The 8,336-nt window shown below is 33.5% G+C and overlaps 1 protein-coding gene across 2 annotated transcripts; it reads right to left on the bottom strand.

Moving 5' to 3' along the window:
- Positions 1 to 399: 399 nt before the first annotated feature.
- On the bottom strand, positions 400 to 8,194 carry LOC134853327 (uncharacterized). 2 transcript variants are annotated; one of them, XM_063869300.1, is made up of 3 exons: positions 8,078 to 8,194; positions 1,665 to 1,862; positions 400 to 798 (listed from the first exon to the last, which is right to left on the bottom strand). In XM_063869300.1, exons 1-3 carry the CDS (start codon positions 8,108 to 8,110, stop codon positions 610 to 612), a joined length of 420 nt encoding a protein of 139 aa, XP_063725370.1. In that variant the 5' UTR covers positions 8,111 to 8,194; the 3' UTR covers positions 400 to 609. The 2 variants fall into 2 exon arrangements, 1 of the variants encoding a protein (XP_063725370.1); XR_010164345.1 differs by lacking the exons at positions 400 to 798; positions 1,665 to 1,862 and adding an exon at positions 2,110 to 2,505.
- Between the last annotated feature and the right edge of the window lie 142 nt (positions 8,195 to 8,336).

Below are 8,336 nucleotides of genomic sequence, written 5' to 3'. Positions count from 1 at the left end.
CTGAAATTACTCTATGAGTACAGTACAAAAAATACATAACTCAACTGATCAAAATAGATTAATATTGGCCCTCAACTATACTTATATTTGATTCAGAGAGGGGGAATGTTGAATGATGTATTCAATAGTCATAAACTGGCAGTATCCATGTCTAGTCTGTGACCTTGATTGCTAGCTTTAAGTATCTGAAAGTGATCAACCACTACTACAATGAATTATATACAGTTGTTCGTTTGAGCCAAACCCTTATTAAGGACGGACAATGTCAATGTGTTGTGATCCTGCGAAAAGTGGTTACTTAATATACTTGATTTTTGTAGTTATAAACTGTTAAACTAATCACTATACCAGCTTCTTCGGTAAGTATTTGATTTTTGCTATATGCTGATTGTTTAGATTACAAATGCTCGTTTATTTGGTAGCGTGGACACTATAGCTGACAAAGAAAGATAAGTTTCACTCCGAGGTAAGCGCAAATCTGCTACTTTTAATATCCGCATTCAAGATACTACTCAAAAATTCGTAACTTAGTTCGAAATAGTTAGTAGATCTTTGAAACGATACATAAATGGCTGTTTGAAAACTACTGGAGCAGTTTAAGTCCATAATTCATCCGGAGGATTCGGTGGCACCCTTTTCTGTTTTTTTCTTCCTAACTTTTCCAGTGGATGACATGGCAGCTGCCGCTTCCAGAGATTCGGCCGCGTCTGCGTTGTCGGCTGCTTTCTTTTTGGACAGTTTGTTGACACATTTCTTGATTTGAGTGGTTAGTTTGGTAATAATTTCCAGACTGAATTTCTGAAAACCAAAAATTAAGGTTTTGATTTAATGCATTAACGATGACAACAAAAAAGGCCAAAAAATCAAGGTTTGAAATCAAAATGGAAGGTGAACATAGTCATCCCTACAGCAGGTAAAGAGTCGACTGTTATCTAACCTATTTCCAAAATTAATTTGATTTCTCCTAACCCTACGGTATAAAATACCGACAGTAAGCCCAGACGGAGGGATGGGTAAGCTTTTAACTTTTCCGGTCTTTTAATTTATCCCCTCTCACCATTAATTCTGGTGAAAAATTTTATCTTCGGAAGTCATGCGAAATGGAATTCTACGACACGTTGGTACAATGGTCTTCAGGCGCTTTTTTACTAGAATCTATTTTGGCCGACTAGCCGTAAATTCTAAAAACGGTGAAAAAACGTAAATTCTAAAAACGGCTCTGGGTGGAAAGCAACTTTTTGGTCTATCTTTGTAAATATGGCTAAGACCATTTTTTTGCCAAAAAATTGACTGCGAAGCAGAACATGATCCTAAATATGGTTGCTCTAAGATAAATATCCGAAGAAACAGAAAAATTCGTAATTGTTGACTGACTAATAAAAAAAGGTCAATCAAATTTTGTAAGAAGCCTCCCCGTCAAAAAATTCTTGCGCACGCCACTCAAAATAGGTATGTTTTTAAAAATATGCCAAATACAAACAGATAAAGTCCCATGATAGCATACAAGTTCTAAATCGTCGTTTTAAAACCGCAAATTGACCATTATGGCTATTTCAAATACCACTTTGATGATGAGGTTATCGACACTTTTTAAAAATGATAAGATATTGACTGAATTCGAACCTCAGATCTTATTAATTTAAACTATAAACGACAATTTTTACCTCTTTGCCGTAAATATCGAAATTACTGAGAGAGCCGTCGCTGTTTTTCTTGATGATCACAGGGTAGTATGTGCAGTTCTCCTTCAGTAGATTGTAGCCCCTTTCTTTGGGGGAGAAGTCAGCAATGTTCATTATCTGTCCACTTTCGTCTATCAATTCAAGGTCGCAGATAGCCCCTTGATCGGTTAGTAATTTACTCTGCAAAATAATATACTTTTCGAATATTTTAGCAAAAACTGCAGTAAAAACTGGTTTTTTGTGGTTTACTTGTTGGTTTTTGGTCTTCATATGGTTTTTGGCAAAATTTTATCATTGCACAAAAGTTATTGCAAATAATTTGCAAAATTCGCAGATATCCATCAAATCAGTAACTGCTTTTTATGACAAATTATTTTCTCTAAAATACGATATAATTGGAAAAGAAGAAAATTATTCTTGCCTTTAAGTGTTCCAACAAAAGCACAAACGAGCAGTCTAAATTAACAACAAAGAACTCTTCAACTGCAGGCGGGATCTCCTTAGGCCCTTCCCCTGAAGAATTAGGGCGTGATTGGTCATTTTCGGGGTCAACTACTGCAATTGAGGTCAAAGGGTCACCAGTAGCAGCTGAAGTCGCACCCTGTTTAGTACCTGGTTTTGCCACTTTATTTTGTTCCGTTTTCGAATCTTCAGCTTGAGTTTTGTTTTGCCCGACAGCGCTTTTCTCAGGAGATTGTTTGCGCGTTTTATGTTCTCTTTTGTTTTCTTTGTTGTTTCCGTCTTTCTCGGCTAACTGCTGTTGTTTTTGATTAGATTGCTCGTTTGTAGTATTGCGGTTTAGTTGAGCAGAAGGATTATGGAGCTTAAAACAAAATTCAAAATTCCGAAAACATTTCATCAACTCTTTCTTATAAAACATTAACAAAGGAAATAAACCAAATCAAACCAAAAAACCAAAAAATCTAAGAATGAACAACCTAAGAATGACAGAAAAAGCAGTCAGTGTTAATGACCTTCAAAAATTTTGTAGCAATGTATTTTATTTATTTTTTTTGTAAAAAAAGCTTATCATACAATTCCCATATATGGAAATTATATGATAGGAATTTTTGATGGCGACAACCAAAAGTTTTTTCAAGTTACTTCTAAACTTTCCAGAAATAACAAATTATGTCCTCAAATAAACATTTTTTTAAATTGCATGAAAATTTTATATTTTTGTGTGTATAACGTAGTCCTGGATACAGGAATGTTAAATTTTTTCTTTTCAGCCGGATAATTTTTTTTTCAAAATCTCTCAAAACACATTTTTTTTCAATGACATGTTTATGTTTGACTTGATCAATGCCAGATTAATTTAAATTTCTTGATATAACAAAGTGATCCACTTTGAGCCATTTCAGGTTGTTCCGTATACATTATAAACAAGACCGTCCAACCTATGGTGACTCTAGATTTGAATAAGCCAAGGTCATTGTCACTTGTGTTCAGTTACGAACACAACGTAAGAATTTTCAGAAATTTAATTAAACTTTTTTATTGGCTTATGGAAAAATGCTTATAATACAATTTTAATGTATGCAAAAACTGTATAACAGAAATTTCATACAATATTTTGTGCGTATGGAATTCTATGGAATTGTATCGTGAGAACTTTTCGAATATGGAAATTTTATGATCAGAAGTTTTGATTATAATAGATTCAAATGGATTTCATGGATTTGACAACACATTAAGTTTTTTTTTCGTTTTTAATCAATGCTAGTTGATTTTATCATTAAAAAAAAACTTTTTTAGAGACAGACAATCAAAATCCAATATATTCTATATGTTTTTTATTCAGACGTCTTTTAATTCTATATTTTTAAAATTAAATTATCAAAAGAACGTCACTTTCAAAGAATCGCTCACTTGATCTTCGTGGCCTCATCAGGGACGTGCTAAAAACTATAATAACATGACTTTCGGTCGTTGTGTAATGAGTCGAACTAAGCTGCTCATTTTATACTTTGATGCTAAAAGTTTAATGCTCCTTATTTACGCGTGGCGAAATATCCCGCACGAAAATATCCCGCACAAATTTCCAAAATGAACTGAGGCAAGCTAATTGGTCTTACTATTTTCAGACTCGACTCGAATTTTTACGCTTAAAATTATTATAAACAGCCCAAAAATTATAATTTGTCAATATTACTTCAAGCAAAATCTATTCAAGACAAAACCTATATTCAAGACTTTAAGCAAAAACTATTCCTTAATGTTCCAATTGCAATGGGCAATTGGATTATTCAGAGCTTTGCTCTGATATGAGCAGTCTTGTTAGCAACAAACACTTGAATCATTGCTCATTCCACGAATTGAACATGCTTGCATTGGTTTGGATAAAACAAAAAGAGCTAGCGAAATTTTTTTATTTGAGTTCTGCTGTGCAATAAAAGCTCATCGTAATTTCGTAATTCAATTGGTGCTTGTTATCTATAGTAAAAGTTGACAAACTTCAACGGCAACTAGGTCGGCGGCTTCAAGGGAGCGATTCGGATACCAGCAAGTGCATCAATATCTATGTTAGAAAAAATTTTTGAACGTAAGCTTTGATTCTCGTGGATCTTCTACTGTACAACAAAGGGACTATTCTTATTTAATTGCGTCTTATTATACGGAGTCAAACTGACAAGACAACAGCAAGCTGGTAGTTTGCGCTGCGGACTATTGCCATGAATGATGATTGATTGATTTGGGATACCAGCGAAAAGCGCAACGGCCATGTAAAAGTATACTTCTTGTAGTGAAATAATTTATCTCTGCGTCTAATTTTTTGACAGGGTTGCATCAATTACACTCCTTCTGGGTTTATGACGTTTTTAACGTAAAAAACGTTATTAACTGTTAATAACGGTAAAGTTTTAAAAAGTTGGAGCATTGTACCAAACAATGAATTATATTCAATGAGATTTTAGTACACGGAGACAAAAAACAAGTTTCCCAACTTTTTCGGAGTCGAGGCGGTTTCGCAAGTCCGAATGGACAAAACCCATTGTCGAGAAAGCTCTTTCCAAGCCCGCTGTGGTAGGTACTAGCTTCAACATTTTGAGCCAGAGGTCAGCCAGTGCATCAGGCAATGCATTGCAACAGCTTATAACAGCAGTTTATAATAAGCGTGGTTAAATAACGTTAAATAACAGTGTTAATAACAGGTAAATAACAGAGGTGTTAATTACAGTGCAACCCTGATTTTTGAACAACCCTCATAATAATTAATTACAGTGCAACCCTCATAATAAGAAAAAATGCCGCTTGTTTTGAAAGTAGCAAATTATGTTCAGTCTAGCAAAAAATAAACAACAAAAAATAAGTAAGGAGGGACAGGAAAATTTTCATGACCTGAGCACTAGCAATTTAACTAACAGTTTAAATATTTTAGTCTCGTAAAAAGGTAGCGACCATTAATTAACTCAAACCTTCAGCTTTAACTCAAAATTGACCTGAGAAAAACGTGGTAGTGTTTATGTCTCGAAGCCAAAACAACTTCATGCTGCTTATCAATGCATGAGCCCCGAATGAAAAAAATATTGTTTGAGTTATAAAACGATGCCAGTTGACTGCTCTATTTGACATCTGGATTTAGGGGGGTTTCGTGTCACTGTTTGAGTCCTGATTTGTTTTTAGCTATTGTGAACTTATTTCAAGCATAAACTCAAACTTTTATTAAACTCAGTATAAATTCAAAAAATTACATATGATCTGGTTTTGAAAAACCAGATCTCGTTTGAGTTTCCTTTTTCAATTTGAAAAACCTGACAATATTTGAAATAAATACTATGTCTTGTCTCTATAAAAACGATGTCTCTGCCAAAAAAAAACTGTCTAGTTCTCAGCAGAAAAACGGTTGTCACAAAATGAACTTGTCATTAAGACACGGTTGTCTCTTAAAATTTTATTATAATAACTGCCATAAGTTTTGAATTAACTCAGTATAAATTTTAAAAATAAATTGATCTGTTTTTGACATATACAAATTACATCTATGAATTTCTTCAATTTGGAAAAACCTGATGAAATCTATAATGAGTTCCTTTCATGCCAAAAAACTATGCCTTGTGCTCAACAGAAAAACGGCTGTCACAAATTGTCATTAGGACAAGGTTGTCTCAAGTTCTTTTTTTCAAAATTTTTTCAAATCGCGAGCAATAAGGCAATTTCACTTGCCTCGCTGCAAAATTTCAGAACTAAAAAACTGAAGTTAACGATGACATCTCCAAGATGTCCATAATATGAATTCTTTAAAAAAAAACTCTGTAAGAAGATAATTAACAAAAGCATTCTAGTTGAGGGTTTTCCCGATTGAAGAACTTCAGTATGTCATTTGCAAGCTAGTTCCGATCCAAACCCAACAAGAACTTTTCAAACTTCAAACAAGCGAAAATGAAAAGCTTGAAAATGGTTGATTTTTTCAGTGTTTAATTTCCATTGAATTTCTCTGGATTTTGCTCAATTAAAGTCGAATATTTCAAGACGAAACGATTCATGAGCACGATTAATTCAAAAGTTTTTGGCAAAGAAAATCTGTCCTGACAAACACTGGTTATAATTGAAGAACACGATTCACGCAAAGACTTCAAATTTCTCGCATATCTATTTTACCTACAGAAAAGATCTTATGCAACTTTTTATCCATAAAACGTCAACAACATTTATAATTATTTCGGAAACATCATCAGACGCAATCATGGCTGTAACTTTCAAGAAAATATCATTCAAATGTATTAAAAAGTCAATTTTTTGAAAAGGACTTTTTTCGATATAGTTTTTTGGAACAATTCCTTAACGTTTTCATGAAAAAACTTTTTTTGGGAATGATGGCTGACATTTGAATTATCTGGAAGTAAGCCGGGCTTGTCATGCTACGAAGCAACTGCATGGTAGTGCTGATTTAAATTAACCGGACAAAACGAGCTAAACTTGATATTTAAAACGCGTTTTTCTCAAGTTGGGTTGAGTGTTCAGCTGAAAACTTATGAAGACAAAACTTACTTAAAATTTTAGCAAAATTAATATGGTGCAACTTGTTTTGCGAATTTCGGGCTCAAAATTTTACCCCAAAAATGGGTCATTTTGACTTTTCTTAGATAATTAAAAGCTACGCCAAAAACACCCAGTCGATCACAGACTTAATTATGTCAAAGTGAGCCCCTTACGTAGCCCAACAAACTTTTAAAAGGGTATATTCTCCAAAACATTGTATAAGTTAATTTATTTTTGTTTGCTAGACAAAAAGGTCGTTTTTACTATATAAAATACCAACTTTTTATTTAAAAACAATTTTTAAACGGTTTGCAATTTTTTTTGGAGAATATACCCTTTCTAAAGTTTGTTGGGCTATGTAAGGGGCTCACTTTAATATTATTATGTCTGTGATTGATTGGGTATTTTTGGCGTAATTATTGATTAACTAAGAAAAACCAAATTGCCCCTTTTTTGGGGTAACATTTTGGGCCCGAATTTTGCAAACACAAATCAGCCCATGTTAATTCTGCTAAAATTTTAAGCAAGTTTTGTCTTCATAAGTTTTCAGCTAATTCAACCCAATTTGAGAAAAACGCGTTTTAAATTTCAAGTTTAACGCGTTTTGTCCGGTTAATTTAAATCAGCACTGTACACAAAACTGTCAATTAAAATTTATAGCAGTTAAGTGTGTAAAAATTCTAGCCAATCGCTCAAAAGAAGCAAAAACAAAATGACTTTTTGCTCATCAGGATAATAGAAAAGGAGAAGTTACAATACCGGATTGTTATAATTTATTGCGGATCAATGAAAAATAGCTAAAAAGAATCGAGTCAAAATTTGAAATTTATATTAGCGAAAATATTGATGTGGATGAAAATGGCGATCTTCGTCAAACAATCGAAGGCGTAGAACATTTAAAAATTTGAACTGAACGGCAATTGAGCCGACTAAACTTGTGTAAACTCCAGTTAGAACATAAAAAAAGTTTATTAATCCTTTTAACAAAAATTTCTATTCTAAGAGTTTTAGCATTTTATGCGATACGGAGGGGAGCATAAAATTTTTTTTTCCATGTAAAGTTTGGGCTTAGTAAAATTTGTAAGCAAAAAAAAACAAAATATACGAAGTCAAGGTTCACTAGTGATACGTCCATACTGATAAAACTCGATGCAAACGCAGGAAGACACTGGGTTTTTTCCATATTATTCCACTTGCAAGCATCTTTCAAATAGAATATTTTAGTCGAGGGCTTTGTTTTTTGGCTTGCGTTCCCCAGTTGCCTTTTAAAACACTTTAGCGTTGGTCCCCCAAAGTATACACAGCAACTGTAATAGAAATTTCGAGAAAAAACTGACTGCCGCGATCCAGTGATTAACCCAATCTAGTAAGTAAATGAGCTACTGGTGATAGCTACGATATCAAACTCTTACCTTTATCTTGGCAAACGCAATGTGACGTTCCATTTTTTAGTTAAGAAAGCAATTGATCAGCAGCAAAATGTCTGCATTCGTTTTATATATTTTTCCTGTAAATGATGCACCTGGTTTTATAATGGTCATAAATAGCTCTTTTGTCGGCTAAATTGCTATCACCATTAAACAAATCTATCAATTGTGCAGTTTAAAAACTCTTTTCTCAGGATGCATTGAAGCGTTACGTTGACCTTTTTATACGTTATGTTCAGCTTAT

This window comes from Symsagittifera roscoffensis, chromosome 8 (genome assembly GCF_963678635.1).
Source record: "Symsagittifera roscoffensis chromosome 8, txSymRosc1.1, whole genome shotgun sequence".
NCBI lineage: Eukaryota > Metazoa > Xenacoelomorpha > Acoela > Convolutidae > Symsagittifera > Symsagittifera roscoffensis.
This window is presented reverse-complemented; position numbering and strand designations above follow the sequence as displayed.

Coding starts and splice junctions, on each gene's coding strand:
- LOC134853327 (XM_063869300.1), bottom strand. CDS start 8,110: ATGGAACGTCACATTGCGTTTGCCAAGATAAAG. Junction 1,863..8,077: donor TTGCGTTTGCCAAGATAAAG/GTAAGAGTTTGA, acceptor ATTATTTTGCAG/AGTAAATTACTAACCGATCA. Junction 799..1,664: donor TCGATATTTACGGCAAAGAG/GTAAAAATTGTC, acceptor TTTGGTTTTCAG/AAATTCAGTCTGGAAATTAT.